At 37.6% G+C, this 18,251-nt stretch overlaps 1 protein-coding gene across 4 annotated transcripts in view; it reads right to left on the reverse strand.

Moving 5' to 3' along the window:
- Positions 1-636: 636 nt before the first annotated feature.
- Positions 637-18,251, reverse strand: part of MTR (5-methyltetrahydrofolate-homocysteine methyltransferase) — a 49,166-nt gene continuing 31,551 nt past the window's right edge. For 2 of the 4 annotated variants that reach the window (XM_063390406.1, XM_063390405.1), the window contains exons 22-33: positions 16,918-17,018; positions 14,893-14,960; positions 13,928-14,048; positions 10,970-11,051; positions 10,117-10,215; positions 9,275-9,350; positions 7,924-8,079; positions 7,030-7,226; positions 3,780-3,980; positions 2,888-3,080; positions 2,083-2,195; positions 637-1,950 (exon numbers count right to left, since the gene is read on the reverse strand). In XM_063390406.1, coding sequence (XP_063246476.1) covers positions 1,858-1,950; positions 2,083-2,195; positions 2,888-3,080; positions 3,780-3,980; positions 7,030-7,226; positions 7,924-8,079; positions 9,275-9,350; positions 10,117-10,215; positions 10,970-11,051; positions 13,928-14,048; positions 14,893-14,960; positions 16,918-17,018 — 1,500 coding nt within the window. In that variant the 3' untranslated portion in view covers positions 637-1,857. Of the gene's footprint in view, positions 1,951-2,082; positions 2,196-2,887; positions 3,081-3,779; positions 3,981-7,029; positions 7,227-7,923; positions 8,080-9,274; positions 9,351-10,115; positions 10,216-10,969; positions 11,052-13,927; positions 14,049-14,097; positions 14,382-14,892; positions 14,961-16,917; positions 17,019-18,251 lie in introns of those variants that run through there. The other 2 variants (XM_063390408.1, XM_063390409.1) reach the window with 2 other exon arrangements.

The following is an 18,251-nucleotide window of genomic DNA, read 5'->3' on the forward strand; positions in this document are numbered from 1 at the left end:
GCACACCATTTGAAACCCTCTGCTTGCACACCAGGTAACACCACCACTGTTAGACTGCGGGGACCTCCTGCTGCCAGCTGTGCTCACTCAACTGGCTGCCACTGATTTCAGCAAAATAAAGCAATAAACAAATCAAGCTGAGCAAGTTAAACTTTGAACCATTCACACATTCAAGTTTTCAGACTAATAAGGCACTCTGCTTCCAAATACAAGAATATGGAAGAGTGCCGGAGAGGAGATTCCAAGCATTAAATTGATCAGCAGAAGTGCAATTACCAAAAACAAAGCAGAGAGGATTTCAATTTCCACATGCTACATATTTCAGGAACAAATCATCTTTTATATTAAGAACATTTTACTGTACTTTTGGCAGACTAAACGATTGTTCTACTGAGAAACCATTCCCACTACAAAAATCAGCTGCTCAGCAAGGACATGTCACAAGTCCCTTGACATGGAAAGAGGCTGGGGGAGGGCAGATCCATTTAGAAATTAATTTTGTAAGTCATTAAAGGATGAGCCATTCTAAAAGAGTCAGTTAAGAACACACTTACGCAACTACTTTAAAAACCCCACAGCAGCTTCTGTAATTTCAGGTTCATGGTACAAGCACATATTAACTTTGACATTATCTGATCAGATCATTGCACACATTTTATTGTTGCCATTTAAAGGATTCTAATAGGATAACACCATCTTTATTAAACTGTTGATACAAGATGATTCTTTTAGCAACAAGTCAGATGAAGACATTACAAAAATTACATAGCTATTAACAGATTGCAATAAACTATTAAAAGAACATCTTCCTAACAATATTGGTCTTAAAATTAGAGACCAAAAATGAGGGGTTCTGTCATAATATTTTACTAAATTAGCATTTAAATAATACTTGAGGCAGTTTTCAGAAATTATTGAAAGCTATGAACAATTAGCACACTCAGTTAAATCTGAATAATGTATCTACAATATTAACTGCTACATATGGCAGTACTACTTGGTTTTAAAATCCAGTTTCCTAGAAGGTTAAAGAGTTTGTAAAAGCTCCAAGCTTTGTGGCTGTCTACAGTAGCAAATTTGCTGCTCTCATAATTTTCATGTACAAATGATTGTTTATGTATGAATGAAGCTTCACAACATTATCTGTAAGGTAGGAAGTGCCAGTAGCCTTTATACAGAATAGAGAGATTGTGACTTGCTGAAAGGAAGAGGAAGGAAGCACAAAGCAGACAACTCCGTGGGCTTTGTCATCCCATTTCACAACACAGATCTCTGATACCACTCCAGAAAATTGTATTATTCTGACAGTTCTACCACTGAGAACAATGTGTGTTCCCAAGCACAAGACTACACACTTGATTTTTAAAAAGGAGATCTGTTGTACTTCAGTTGTTCTTGATCACTCAGTATAAAACCTTTTATGACTTTGCAGAAAAATCACATCATATTTCTGTCCCTGGACTTGCTAAAACACACTAAAGTAACAGAAGTCAAATTCTGTTCTATGCATATCCACAGCCATGGGAGAGAAATTCTTGTCTGATTTCAAAATCCTCCAGAGAACAGGCAAGCTTTGCAGTTTCCCCATCTCACCCTACACCTCACTTGTCTGCTAGAGTCTTTGTGAAAAAATAAAAATATAGAAAAGTATGCTGCCGTGCCTGAGAAACTAAATACGTTCATGGTCCCAAGCAAAAGGCACAGGGCAGATTTTATTTGAAATATTAAGTTCCTTGATTAAAAATTTAAGACAATCAGACAAGCTGTTGGGGTGGATGGAAGAAAGCTGTTTCCAGTAGAAGAATCTTCTTGTTCCTTTTGGCAAATGGACCATCAAAAAAAGTTCACCCACAAATATCACAGTTGTTCAGTATCATATCCCAAAATGGGTTCCAGCCACTTCTCCACCTCTGACACAGACAAATTTTTTCTCAGTGCATAATCTTCAACCTGCAAAGGGACCACAAAATGTGAAGATGATTTTAAAACTCCAGCTTTAAATGTTTACAAAATTTTTGAGACATCTGCTCACGAGATGATTTTGAATGCTCTAACACTACTACAATTGATGGTGTTAGTTACCTGATCTTTACATATCTTGCCAACAGCAAAATATTTGGAATTGGGACTGGAAAAGTAGAGGCCAGAAACTGCAGAAGCAGGTATCATTGCTAGTGATTCTGTTAGACCAATTCCTGGGAAAGAGAATGAGGATTTTTTTATCCTTTGAATTAAGAATAAGCACAAATTCAGAACATTTTTTTATGTTGGGTAGCAAACTCAAAAAAACCAAGCAGCTTTCAGATGAGGTAAAACCAAACCCTTTTTCCACTTGTTAACCATTAAGAAAACCTAAGAGCTTTAAACATATTGCACACTTTCACTGCAATTACTGCAGAGTGACTCTATGGTTTGAATGAAAAAACTGAGGTTTTGAAGCACTGGAAGGATTTTTGGAATTGTTGAAGCACCAGTGAAACATCTGACATGCAAAATATCAGAGGAAAACAAATGGAATTAATCCCTTTTTAAGAATTACCATCTCAAGGTTCCTGTGGACCAGGAAATAATTTGGTGAACTGGCTTTTTTTTCTGTTTCTATCTGGAATGTCTTCTTACAACCATAAAGATGCCAGAAATTCTTTCTGTGCAGCAGAACCCTGTTTGCATGCAATCTGCTAATTAGGGACACAACTCCTCCAACAAAAGCACTGGCAGTGTTTTGCAAATTCTTCCTTGAATGAGCATAATAAAAATGGGAAGACAGCAATTCCCAGAAGCAATTCAGTTTAGTATTTCATGTAGTTCTGCAACATTCAATTTGTTTTTTGGTTGGAATTTTGATTTCATATAAAAAGCAGTTTAAGAACCTTAGTAAGGCAGTTACCTGTTGCTTCCTCGATGTTTGCAAGTTTCCACATGGTGAGTTTTTCTGTATGGTCAGGCTGGCTGGGATATCCAGGGGCAGGGCGAATTCCCTCATATTTAATTTTGCGTAGGCCAGAGAGATCCAGCTGCTCAGTACCACTGTAAGCCCAGAATTCCCTTCGAACTCTTTCATGAAGCTCCTCAGCAAATGCCTTGGAATAGAATGAAAAGATTTTTTTTTATTTTTTATTTTGTACAGACTGGTGCAATGATTAAGATAATCATAGATGCCTTCTCACATTCCCATTTTCATTTTTAAGAGAGCTCTTAACATATGTGAGACATTTGAAAGAATTAAAATTCACATGAAACACTTATGTTGGTAATTCAAGTATTTTAGTTACTTCTCTTATTGGTAGAGAGTGGTTTTTTGATTGTTCTGCTTTAAAGAGGTAAAGATGTGGACAAGTAACCCAAAAACACAAAATTCATTGACCTATGCTAGTGACACTTCATTATACCACTGAGGTCATTAGGTCTTGACTATCTGGGTGTCTCGCCCAGGTCTAGCTATGGAAGGCCACATCATTCTTGCCTCCATGCTAGGATCAGATACAGGCAGGTGCTGCTGCTCCTTTCAGCAGAGGACCTTTCCTTTAGCTCAAAGTGGGCAACAGCTTTTCTGAACTGGTCCTGCAGCTTATGTGATTTCACCAGCACCAGTTGCCCTTCAAGAATTCCCACTTCAGTAAATATCTCAGATAACAGTACTAACAACAACAACAATAATAATGTCTGAAACCCTGCTATGCCTTGAAATCCCCAACTACAGCTACCCCCCAGCTGCATTGTACTGAAGTGTCTCTATGTTTGCTGAAAGTTGCAAGGAAACACGTGATAAAACCTCATACCTCTGCCAACCGATCACCGAGAGCCTTCACCATTATGATGTTGTATTCATCGTCCTGTTTCCTAAATTCATTGCATAAATCATCTACACCAAAGCAGGCCACAGCAAACAGGCCTAAGTAGTCACAAACACCAGAATCCAGTGGTGCTATGAAGTCAGAGAGGCAGTAATATGGATCTGTGCAGGCAGAGTCCTTTTCAGCCTAAAGTAACAAAATCAATGCAATAAATCAGAACATTTAAAAATACATCATTAGTGTACTATTAAGCTAAAGACCAATATTTTTAAGACTAAAGGGCTTAGGGCATTTCTGACAAACACCTAACTAGTCTTCGAGCCATGGTAGTTTTCCTATAGTTAAATTAGAAGAAAACCACCTCTTCTACTCTGAGGATGTTTGGCCCACTGAAGAACAAAAGAGAAGTGCAGCACTGAACACATATTTTGCTTCTATTTACAGCTACTAAGATTTAAGCACTTATACTGCAAAAAAAGTATTACAAAGGAAGGAATACTCTTGTGCCAACAACTGGGTAAGAGGAGGAATATTTCATCTCTACCCCAAACAGATTGCACATTTGTTAACAAAACCAATGGCTGATATGCAAACTGAAGAATTCTGCAGCAACTCCCACTGTAGAATGGTTATGAGTTTATAAACACTCCTAGTTTCTTATACTACTAAGTATGTGCTCTGTAATCCAGACAAAAACAGCGCCCAGGATGCAGACTTTTTTACTCATCACACACAAACACAAACAAAATGTATGTATCACTACTGGAAAGTTGAATCCTAACCAAAGTTCAAGGGAATTTATGCAAAAGGAAGTGGCCCAATGGAAAAGGAACAGGAGGTGCTGGTCAATACCCAGCTGAAAATGAATCAGCAGAGTGCCCAGGTGGCCAAGAAAGCCAATGGCACCCTGGCCTCCATCAGAAACAGTGTGGCCAGCAGGACCAGGGAAGTGATTCCTCCCCTGTACATGCCACTGGTGAGGCTGCATTTGAATACTGTGTTCAGTTTTGGGATTCCCAACTGAGGAAGGCACTGAGGTGCTGGAGCAAGTCCAGACAAGGGCAATGAAGCTGGTAACTGGAGCACTTATCCTATGAGAAGTAGCTGAAGGAGCTGGGGAAAATGAGGCTCAGGGGAGCCCCTACTGCTCTGTACAACTATCTGAACAGAGGCTGTAGCCAGGTGGGGGCTGTCTCTACTCCCAGGCAACAACTGACAGAACACCTGACACAGTCTTAAGCTATGCTAGGGGAGGTTTACATTGGACATTTGGAGGAATTTCTTCACAGAAGGTGTGATTAGATACTGGAATAGACTGCCCAAGGAGGTGGTGGAGTCACTATCCCCAGAGGTATCTGGAGAGAAACTGGACATGGCAGTGCCACAGTCTAGTTGACATGGGGTTGTTCAATCATAGGTTGGACTCAATCCCAGAGGTCTTTTCCAACCTAATTGATTCTGTGAAGTAGGGAATTATACTGCTCATTGCATCCTTTTTCAAAATGGAAGAAAGGGAACAGAAAGAGGTGCCTGAGCTCCCAAAAAGACATCTTTAATCATATCAGTATATTCATTTTGGAAGTATGATTGCTATTTAAGAGGTGGCACAGTCCTTGTAAATCTACCCACCTTACAGAGAGAGGAAAGTTATTTAATGGCCATCACTTAGCTGATCATTCATTTTTTTATCCTATGACAATATTTTAGAATTCACCCATTCTCAACTGCAATGCGATTCACCCATTCCCAACTACATTTTATAAGCAAATAAAATACTCTCATCCCTGAACAGCAAAGAAAAATTGTCTATTAATCTACAAGATTACAGAAAGTACCATAAAACTAAAGAAATATCCTTTTCCCCACAGGTGAAATTTATGTTAATTTTAAGGTTCATTTGCAATTATTAGAGCTAAGGAAAAATATTACATGCATCTCTAACTTTTATATTTATATCACATCTTTAATTAGTGTCAATACCATGGAAAGCACCCTGTGTACTAAAAGGAACATTTTATATAAGAAACAGAAGTCAACTATTCTCTTCTACTTTGCTCAGCTGAAAACTCTCCTGAGTTGCCATGTACACCAGGCTGGAAGAGATGCAGCTAAAATCCATGGAGTCCAGAAGAACAGTATGCACAGAGTTTCATGACTCTAATCTTTGAGAGAAGCCTCAATAACTGGGATATACAAGGCAAAAAAGGCTAAGGAAAATGACAGTATTCCAATAATAAAAAGCATTACAAGAAAAACATCAAATCATATATTTTCCTTGGGAAAATCCTGGGAAAAAGCCAGGAAAAGAAACAGTAGTAAAGCTGATTTACAGGGGATATCAGAATGTTTAACTAAGCCATAAGTCTCTGAAACATCTGTGCCTGTGTGATTGTTGAGAGCATTTTCTATAAACATCTGCCATGGACTGTCAAGATGCACTAGAACCATCTCAGGGAACTGCAACAGATAAACTTAAGAGCCAGGTACTTCTTAGTACAGTTCTGCAATGTTGGCACACACCTATGCTCACAAAGTGTTGTACTCCAGAAATGTAGGTAGTTAAATTTTTTTGATGACTGAATATGTGAACTATGAAGAAGCTGGAAGATAGGGAAAAAGGACAGGCAGAATATCTCACAAGTTCAATGTACCAAATTAAATACATATCTAAGTAAGCAGGATTCTCCCCACTAAAATTAGCTGCCAACTAATTCTAAATGGCCTCTTCATATAGTGAACTTTACAAAAAAAAATTCAGGCTATCAGAAACATCTATCTCCATTGAGCTTTATTTTCCAGGTTTTTTAAATCCTAAGTGGGTTTAAACATCAACACATTCAAGCAGAATTTTCATCTAAAGTAGAATCCAGGGATATTAGAGAACTAAGGTTCATTAGGTTCTAATTTAGCAACATAAGATTCATGTGACTAATTTATGCAACGCACAGCTTTAGGACATCTTAAAATTGAAACAGAAAATGCACATCATGTCTGAAGATGTCAAACCTACAAAGCATTTAGTACAATTACTACAATGCAAAATACTACAAATACTACAACACAAAGACCTGGCTAATCATTAACAGGATCTTGTTATTACGGAAAGAAATGACAAGACAATGGCTGCAGAGAGATTACAACAACCATTTTCTACAGATTTTAGTAAGGCACTTCTATTACATTCCTGAAATTCAGGGAGGAAAAAAGTGACTTAACAAATGTGCTGTCACTGTACCTGTTGCCTCAACCCAAAAAATTTTGCTATTGGTTCTGAAGATCCCACTGCCTCTTCTACAGCATACAAGTGGATGTCATCTTGAACACTTCGAGCTGGCCAGAACCCAACCACACCTCTGGCCTGTAATTTCTTTTCATTAATCAATGTTTTCAGTAGATCTTGAGCATCGTTATAAACTCTCTTTGCTTCTTCACCTATTAAAAACAAAAGAAAAAAAGAAATTGCCTTAGAAAAGGCATGTTTTCATAACTGGCTAAACAGAATTGTTTGAAGATTGATTAATGTTCCACTTAATAGTCCAACGATTGCAATCATCTGTCAGCTACAGCAAACAGGAAGATTGCAGTGTGATCATAGGGCCGAAATAACATGTATCTTAGGGAAAAAAATCCCAAAGCACAAAATGTTTCACCCAGCACCTAGCAGAGGCAGAGAACACAGAATAAAATGAGCAAGAGACCTGGTGTGTGCACCTACATTGTGCACCACAGTGCAGCAGACTCAGAACATTGCTTTCAGTGTCACCCTTGCATTTTCACCACGTATTTCAAAGCCCACTGAACAGCTTCAAAAGGACCTTGCCATCTTCAGCCACAACAGGAATACAGGTACATTAAGTGCTCTGCTGCCATTTTCTGTTATTAAAATACCTCTCTGTGCTTTGGCAGGTAAATGCTAAATAAGATGACTGAGTGTTTTTCCACACTTATTTTTCAGCTTCACATGGCAACAGTTGGTTCACTAAGCATTGCTTTAAACAAATTATTTCAGTAACATCTTTTGCACGTATTTGTACTATTCCTAAGTATTTCAAAACATTTGGAATCTTACCGCAGCACACTGGGGCTGTCAGGATTAGTTATATGAAGTAGATGCAATTTCAATACCCACCTACAGTTTTATCATTAAAGATCTTAGGGAAACTCCGGTTGGGATACTTTCCCCTAAGTTGCCAGACGTCAAAGAAGGGCTTCCAGTCAATGTACTCTACCAACCTCCTCAGGTCATAATCTTCAAAGACTTTTGTGCCGATAAATTTTGGTTTAACTGCAGGAATCAGAGGTACAATCCGACATGATGAAAATAATTTAAAATCGCTTTAACATTTGCAGTATAACTGATGTTCAGCAGCCTCCACCCTTGCAAATGACCTCTTCCAAACTAACTGTCCTAAAATTCTCATAGTCATATCGTCCCTAGTCATACCATACTCCACAGTTACAATGTAACAAAACAAAATCAAACAAACAAACAAAAGGCATATAAAGTTGAAATAGAAAAATTAAGGCTTTTTGTTCTTCCATGTAAATCAAGAATTTTTAGCCGTTGGACTTTGGAACTTAAATTTAATTGGTCAGAATATTAGCCAAGACACAAGACTAACAAAACTTACACAACTTATCAATCCCTAACATACTTCATGGGCATATACCTTTCATATTTAACAATTCCTTTCTATACACAGACATGTACTGTGACACTGCAGAATATTTCTGTACATTTTTATGTATTTTCTAAGAACTTCTGCAGCCATCACACATTTAGATGCACACACACAAGTGAAAAAGCAAGTGAAAAAGCAAGATGGATCTATCTGTGTAAAGCCACAAGTTTCACACTTGTTTTGTCTGTTCAATACTTTGTAACACACTAAGATAAGTTACTGAAAATTAGCATCTTGTTGAGTCTTGAAAATGAAACAACAGAAAGCAGTGTTAATGTCACTGCAGGATGCAACTTGAATGCTATTTATACTTCCAGTATAATTGAAAAACAGAACAGTACAAAAACTGATGGGAGAAGGGTAGGAAAGAGCGCAAGGAGGAATTTGATAAAAATGCCATTTTACAGCATGTGTTCCCTAAATACGGTACAGTAAAGTGTGCAACGTAATGAGCCAGGCAAAAACTATTTTCAAAAGCCATCATTAGTGTTTGCTTTGATTATATGTTGTGATGGGTTACTCATTGTTTTGGGATTTTTTTTCAGTTATCTTTATAGAGTACTAATTTATTTTTAAATGAGCTGTAAAAAAGCAGAAACAATGTTCAAATTAATGCAAAAACACCTCTGTCAAGGCACATACCAATTTACTTAAGCTGTTACACTGCTATATTCTAAAGTTTAAAGCATAATTGATTTTAATTTTTTAATAATATTTAGTTTTAATTTAAATATTTAATAATATTTAAATATCTAAAATAAACACACATAAAATAAAGGCAAACAAAATATAGCTGACCTGGTATATGGCCTGATAACCAATCATTATGGAAACCTTTTCTTCTAGCTTGCTGTAGAGACAAGTATCTTCTTTCCTATATAGACATTAAGGTTAATTTCAGAACACCACCTCTGAGACACATAAACTGTAACTGTGGACTTCATGGTAGAGTTTTACTCAAAATCCTCTCAGGATAAATCTAACAACAGATAATTTCAGTCTCAACAATTCCCAGTTCCCAAGTGTAAAGTAAGATTATATCACAAGCAGATCATTATTTTTGCCTGTATATTTCTACTGAGACTGGCCTACAAAATTTGTTTCCTCTCAACTACACCAGAAGTTCCTTTGTTATCAAAATACACTCAAATACAGGCAGAGAAAGATATTCTCCTACTGCTCTGATCACTAGTCTAAACAAGACTAAGACATTAAGAAAGCATGGTGGTTTGAAATTCTCAACAGAGTGCAGCTCAGCACCAGCAAAAGCTGTCAGTGTCATTTTCACTACCCCAGCTGAAGCTCCATATATCCTGCTACTGCTCCAGGAGAGCACTGGTCTCCTGTAGGTTGACTGGGATGACACAACTGCCAGCTCCACGGAGGTCCTAGATACCACTGGTTAGCCATTGAGGACAACCAAGAATTTGCCAAGCAAAATCATGCAGAAGGCCTAATAGGCTAGAAAATTTGATTTCATAAGCACTACTGGAAGTTTTCAATCCATTTTACTGCAAGTTTTAAGTCAAAACAAATATACCTGAAAGTCTTCATAAGGAGGTGAACAGCAAGTTATTCATAATAGCTGAGCAGCAAGTGCCAACCGCTTCGAACAGCAAAATAATCAATTACATTTGTACCTTGAGAGACTCATAGTGTTCTTGTCTAATTTCTTCATATTCCTCTAATATTTCTTCAAAGAAATCATCCTTTATACTGTCGTCCAAGAGCTGGGAGCACTGAAAAGAATAGGAAGGAAAAAGTGCTAAGTACACAGTGTAACACTATGGTCAGGACAGAGTATGAATTTCAAACTAGGTAACCTGTCTTTGGGATTCTCTTGGCAACACTAAACTAAGCCTTACCAATAATCTGCAACCTGCATTCAAACTATTCAAACTAGCCATGTTTAGACTACAATTATTACTGAGATCTCTGCCCTACTACCAGGTAACATTAGCAGAGCAAAGTCTAGCTCTGGAAAGACCTGAGAAGAAAATACCCCAAAACTTCACAGACTGAATAGTCACAGAAGCAACACACAGCTGGACCTACTCTTTACCGCCACGGATTTGTCAGCTAAAACCACCCATTTCTCTGAAAGAGAATCCATCCCAAAAACTCCAGCCATACGTTTCTCAGTACAAATGCTGGTATCTAACTAACTTCAGAAATATATCCAAATTAGCCAGAATAGCAGTTCACATATAACTCCATGAGTCTTCACTACAAAACTACAGTCAAGGACTCAGTGAATGTCACCCTCCCTAGAGTAATGGACATTTAAATAAAAGCGCCCAGTGACAATAACTGTCACAAGCCAGTTGAGAACCACAAAACAGCTGGAGCAAGTGTAATTTAGAAACTTGTCTCTGATGTGCCCCTTTTAATTTTCTGCCGCCACATTAAGCCTTAGAGAAAAGGATGAAAGGGACAACAGAAAAACAAGACATATATCTTTGCATGGACAAGAAATTATAACTTAGAACTTACAACCACAACACTCTTGGATGCATCCAGGACATGAACTACAGGTGCGCTATATCGTGGGGCAATTTTAACAGCTGTGTGTGTTCTTTAATAAAAAAGAAAAAGAGTGAGCATTTCACAACTAAAAAAACCAACAAAACCAAAAAAACCCAAGCAACCCACCAACAAAAAAAGCAGACAAAATCCCCAGTGAAATAAATCCTGACTTAATGCATAGACCACAACTTCAAAAGAAATTCATTCATCCATCTGCTATCCATGAATCATTAAACACAGATTTTAATAACAGGTATATAAACACTTTTCTTCAAAGAGTATCAGAACAGTTCATAAATAATGTGCCAACTCACATTCCCTCAATGTCTCATCAGCTGAATGAAAATCGGCAACTCATTAGTTTTGAGTCTCAGAAATCAGTAAGAATATTCCAAACTAAGCCTACCAAGAGCTAACAATTTTTTTAATCCCTTTTGCTCTCTTACATTTTTTCCTCCCACATGCTAATTTTTGGGTCTGTGGATTAACATTAACCCAATTCAGTGATGATTATTCCATTTCTCAAAATCAGAGGCACAAGTCCCTACAAGCTGAAGAACAAATTCTGCCAGTGGTCAATAAATATTACAAACTTGCACCTTGAAGATGCAGTGAACTTTGCACTGTAATTACAGGTGCAATGAGGACAGACCCTTCACAGTCTGTCAAATTAAGAGACTACTTGCTGAAGCCACAAAATATGGACTCTAATAGGTCTGCTACGATAGGTGCTGATCTGATAAACACTGCTAACAGTTTCTAGTGATGCAAGAACGAGCTCTGCTCAGAGTCCTACCAAAACTCTGCAAGCAGTGTAGGAACAAAGATCTTATAGCCCTCATAACTTGCTTTCTTGTATGCTAAGGGCAAACAACATTTCTAAAATTAAACTTAAACCAGAACCCAGGAAATAGTGTTCCATAACAAAGGCAAGATCCCCTTTTTCTTCACGTTCTGTCAAATATTTAAAGCACTTCAACATGGAAGTTTACTCATGACTGTGCAACACAGCTGTGTAAACAACTATCCACCATCCTCAGAATTTGCATTTTTGATCTTGAAAGCTCTATTTTTTATGAAAACGTATTTCTTCTGTTTTGATAGGAAAGACAAAGGAAATAAAAGAAGACATGGTCCTAAAATGGCACTATATCAACCACTACATGCTAACTTTTTTTTTTTTAAGTAAATTTTATGGCAATGAGAATGGCACCATTATTTCTCAGCACCTGAATTTATCCAAGTAGCATAATAAGAATGCAAAAATCATCATTACTGCAAACAATGAAGAAACTCTATTATGTGGATTCTGGAGACTAAATCCTGCCTCTGTCTCTTTCAAACTAACCTCACAATACGCTCTTCCAAGTAATCATGATCTCCTTATTTTAAATAACAATGCCTATTTATTACAGTGAAAAAAATGCAGATGGTTGTTCATTAGCAACTTCTAAAATGTACGCAACTTCTAAGAATGCACATGGGAGGTTAAATTTAGGACTAGGAACCTAACGTTAAATATACATTAAAAATCCATTCTTCCATAAAGAGTACCTTTACTGGACAAATATTTTATAGATATTGCATAGTATCAGGGCATCTGTACAAGCATACATTTATATACAGTTCACATTAATAAAATCAATTTTTGTACTCAAAAGTATAAGTATATTCTTTAGTAATTTCCATATTCAAGGATAAAATTAGTGCTGCTTCCCTGTTCGCTACGTTCCTCTCTGTGAATAAATTATGCAGAATTGTTTGATGCTAGTTATTTGACATCAATTACTAGGCCACAGCGCCCTGGGTGAAAACACTGAGAAGATGTGAAAAGGCTCTCCTAAGACCTCCACTTAGAATAAAGCCTTCCCTTGACTCCCCATGTTTTTGTTTCTTTTTTTAATAAGAAAAAACCCTCCACATTTGTTCTCATTATCAAAGCAATAGGAAGAGGCTTGTATGGAAAAGGAAAAAAGGGATACAGTGAACCTTGCATTATACATGCAGGAACAATAAAGGCAGGTAGTGCTCCTACTCTCCACTGTCTGTCAAATTATAAGATGATTTACTAAAACCAAAAATACAGAATACAGTATGTGTTGCTCTGATAAAGAAAGCAACACTGCTCACAACTTTTAGCTACACAAAAAATGACCCCTACACTCTTCTGAGCTGTCACCTCCTCATGTATATTGTACACAAACCAGTCAGCAAAGTGTGACCCTTGGCTGGTATACATGCCCAGAACACAACTGCAGTAATGCTAATACTAGGTGTCACTAAGCTGTCAACATAGTCTTCAGGAAATCACAGCAGCTCTGTTATTTCATATGAACAGATCTGAGAGAATGAGATTTTAACAGCTCAGTCTATCAAAATCAACATGGTAAGTACTTCAAGGCAAGCAGCAGAGCTTTATCCCCTACCAGGCTGCTTGAGCAGCACCAGAGGCTCAACACAGTCATCACCACATTGAACAGTGATCCAGGAAAATACAGTAACTCCCTTAAAGATAATCGCTCCCTGATGTCAACATGGCCTTTTCTAGTCTCAAAATCCCACATTTTTAGAATGCTGTGGTGAATCAAAATACATCATTCAACTCGTTAGAAGAACAGAACTATATTTATTTGCATATGTGCAAGAACTTTTAGAGAAAACACAGCATTTCCACATATAATATATACCCGCAAAAATTAAACATTTAAGATGTCCATTACTTGTTACGTACTGACTACATTTTACCTCGATAATCTAGGATTTCTGAAACAAGAAATATCAGTCAATTTTAAGGGGAATGCATATCAGTATGTGTGTTGCAGAAAAATGAGAGGAAGGGGGAAAGAAATGGCTATAAATTTTCTTTTTCATTGGTTAATACTGTTTGCTCATAAGTTGCCCATCTTCCCAACTGAGATATCTTACTTAGAAGTAGTTGCTCCTCCAATGAGCAAAGGAATCTTTATTGCCAATCTCTCCATTTCCTTGGCGACAAAAATCATCTCATCCAAAGATGGGGTGATGAGACCAGACAGGCCAATTATATCTATTGCAAATTTACAAACACACATGCACAGAACTTTTAGCCAATCCATTATAGAAAGACACAGAAATTAGTACAGAAAAGTTTATTTCACACATCAGATAACTTCATGCATCGGACAGAAAATTATGAGATAAAAAGCGGGGTAGTCACTAGTCTAGAAGGGAGGTTTGACCCAATTAGAAAGTGAAAGCTTTCCAAGAATGACAGCGATTCCAAATCCCCAGTTTAAGATATTTCTCAGTCTTCACAGTTGCTGAACACCTACTGCTCTAGTTTCAGCAATAAATAAACAGCATTTTTGATTAGCAAGCTCCAAGTCTCAGAAGTTCAGCACTGAGGAGGGAAATAAGACAAAATAATTCCAAGTTCTGCTCCTAGAAACAGAAAGTGCTTTCAAACTTCACCACCTAAGTTTCACACAATTCATCTTCTCCTAGATGGAGCAGACTGTTCCAAAGCAACTTCAAGTTGTTTCAGAAAGTTCATTATTTGTTAGAACAAGTCATTCCTGATTTCACACTCACTGATCTGGCAGGCAGAATGCCAAGTTCTTTTACTGATTTAAGACCCAACAAGAAGTTACTTAGACCTTTTCAAGGCTCCATTTATCCATCTATAAAATAAATATATCTGTACAACATCTCTCCTGGAGTTGCCCTTTTGATACAGGGTTTCAGTTCCTCAGGCTAAGTTTCACAGGAGTGCCAAATGCTAAATAATTAATATGGTTAAAGCAGAAGTCCTGATTTCTCTGATCAAATCACAGACAGTATAGGAATGCAATAAGCAGCAATGTGATTTAAAAATCAAACAATTCAGAAGTACTAATGAAGTCTCTCTATACCTGCTTTGTTCTCAACAGCAGCTCTTAATATCTTGTCACATGGAGTCATGACTCCTAAATCAATAACTCTGTGGAAAGAAAGGAGATGACACAATATCCTTTAAATAACAAATCAAATTTCTGCAACGGGGCAAATACACTCCTCTCGCTGTAAATAACTAACCTAAAGTTGAAATTAAGATTGAGATTTTTGTTTGTTTCTCTTAAGACCACTTTTTCAAATTTTTATACAGGAAATACTTCTGAGTCTGGTAAAATTTTCAGTAAGAGTGGAATAATAGTTAAGAAAATTCAAGTGTAAGAGGGGCTTTTTTTTAAGGTTTTTTTTGTGATTGTACACTTACTGTGTAAGTCTGGCTGAGATGAGTTAATTTTCTTCACAGCAGCCACTATGGTGCTGTGTTCTAGATCTGTGGCCAAAACAATACTGCAGATTGCAATTTAACTATTAATGAGCAATGCTTTCACAGAATCAAGGCCTTTTCTGTTTCTAACTCTAGCCCCGCAAGGAAGAGATTGTGAATAGACACAACCAGGCAGATGACCCAAACTAACCAAAGAAATATTCCATGACACATGAGGTCAAGCTCAGCAATAAAAAGAGAGAATAAGGGGCTTAGCAGGGATTAGCCATATTCTGCTTAGGGACTGGCTAGGCACCACTCTGTCCATAGGAGGTGACAAGGGGATTGCCTTTGCATCACTTGTTTTTTCTTTCTTTCTCTCTTCTTCAACTTCTCCTTCAGTTATGAAACACTTTTCTCCCCCCACCATTTTTCTTGCTTTCTTTCCCCACCCAAATTTTTCCTTGCTTTCTTTATTGGTTTACTCCTTTCCCATCTCACTGACGTTGGCTGGGTGGAAGCAAGTGAACGGCTGTGTGGTGGTGAGCCACCTACCAGGCTACCCACAGCAGTAGCATTTCTAAAGGTATCTGGATAATACAAAAATGTTTTGTGGACATGCTATCTTACATAAGGGATATAAGAGGATTCACACCAAGTTTGTTTGCCTTAATAAAGTATACATTTTATGGAACAGGACAGAGAACTTTGCTTGTTAGCATTTTATTCCTATTAACCCCAGCAATTGCCGAGGTTTTTATTTTTTCAAGTAAACTTACCCAGCCTGCTGATTTCATTCAGCCCCACTCATACTCATGGCGACAGAGAACACTATGGCTTCCTTTTTCAGTAAGTCTAAATAAAGCTCCAGAAAGCCTGAATCCAATCAACAGAATTTCTAGAGGAACTTAAATGGAATATACTGCATACATACAGCACTGCTACTGACTTCAACACTTTGTGTTTTAAAATAAAGGGATAATTTTGGCTCTTTTTAAAGCAAATGACAACCCAAAGTCAAAACTAAACTAAAGGAATGAACAGTAAGACAGAGTTCCAAAACCAATTCAGCTTTGCACAACATCTGACAGACCCTTGAACACTGATGGCAACATGACCATTCATTCCAACACTGTTGCCAACCCTTCTGCCCGTACACAGGCCATGAAACACCTGACTTTTCTTGAAGTTCTAACTTTTGAAGTTCAGAAACAGAATGAGAATCCCATCTCTTATTAAAGAAAATATACCTCAGCAAGTGACTTGAATCTTACGAGACTATTTTTTCCCAACACAACCCACATCTAGTATTGCCTACTGCAATTGTCATATCTGATTTCTTCACACATTACAAAAACATGACAGTTATTGTATTTAAACGATATTAAACAAATACAAAAGTTGATATTCTCATCTATAATTCCAATTGATGTTAAACTGCAGAATCACCTCAGACATCAACTTGTTAGGAAAAACAGTATTCAAGGAGGATGCAATACTCCCTCTTGCCTCCCCATTTAGTAATAGCTGCTGTGATCTGTGTTGCCAATCACAACCTGAGGAACAAAGGACAATTCCCAAGAAATACCCAGCTCTGTTATCACCACAGCTGCAGCTACAGAGAGGTATTAACTACTGACCCTTCTCCAGTTGTGTTCCCAGCTACCTATTGTCTCTTTACCTGAAGTTGTTGCAGCCCAGAACAACTCCCACAATGTTCTTGCCGATATCATGTACATCTCCCTTCACAGTTGCCAGTACTATTGTACCCTGGTAAGGATCCTGGAAGTTGAAGAAGTGTCAAGAGTTAAATTACTCAGAAACCTTGGTATGTTTGAACACATCCTTCAGCAGTACAATCCTAATCCATGACCCAGACTTCTGTTATAGTACAAGTAACTGCAAAGCACAGTACAGATAATATAGTAAGTATTAAAAACCATCTTAAAAGATCCAGGTAATAGAAACTTGCACACGAATTATTCTTACAAAATGCATGGATGTTATTCAAAAATCTGTGTTGGAAAAAATAAAACAGCAGATATCATTTCAGATCTGGATACCATTTTTTGCAGTGCAATAACTGAACTCCTAAGGTACTTCTGCTCCAAATATACACCTTACCAATAAAGAGATTAAATATTTAGAACAAAAGGGTATGAATACTTATAATTACATGTCTGTTTGTACATTAAGATCAATCTTTTGATGCAATGCCAAGAAAAACAGGATATTAGCAAACTTAGAAGGGAAATTAGAGGAATTGGCAGAAGCAGAAGAGGCTCATTTTTATGCGACACAAATAACAAGGGAATTTTCAGTGCAGTGATCAGGCCGCTTCAGACTACTCAAGCTGAACAAACAGGCTGAAGAAGGATTGACTTGAAGAAAGGAAGCTGCTCTGTCACAAGCAGGTCCTAGGCTAGAAGGCATTCAGCATGGAAAAGGGTGCTGCCAGCAGCACAAGAGTGGAACTTCCCACAGCAGCTCTCCACCAGGACACAGGACTTGGCAATACCTTTCCAGTTGTATAATCACTGCTGTCACTTGGAACAGCTCCAGGCTATAACAGTAGTTTGTCTGAGTTGCTGCAGCATCAGATGCCAGTAAGCGACTACATAAACTGCACAGAATTTAAATAAAGCGGAAACCTGAGCATATTCTATGTGAAACTACGAAATATATTTCCAGACAGTATCTCATCTCCTTTGCATATGGCAGAACTGCACGACTGAATCCTTCTATGAAGGATTATATTTCTGGACATATAGAGTTGCTTTCTATTTCATGAACCTACACTGCTTTTGTAGTTGCAATATTATGGGTTAAAAAATCTTGATATATTACCAAGAGTAATATTATTTTAGTAGTATTTTCTGTGGTTCTAACATATTTGTTGAATAAAATCTCTGGATCCCCATGAGTGTTGCTGTTTACTAAAATCTAATATCTCCCCAGTGCTTCTGTTTTACAGAAGGACAGAGAACAGAGGAAGCAAAATGGAGTAAGTCTGTA

This window comes from Prinia subflava, chromosome 2 (assembly GCF_021018805.1).
Source record: "Prinia subflava isolate CZ2003 ecotype Zambia chromosome 2, Cam_Psub_1.2, whole genome shotgun sequence".
Classification (NCBI taxonomy): Eukaryota; Metazoa; Chordata; class Aves; order Passeriformes; family Cisticolidae; genus Prinia; species Prinia subflava.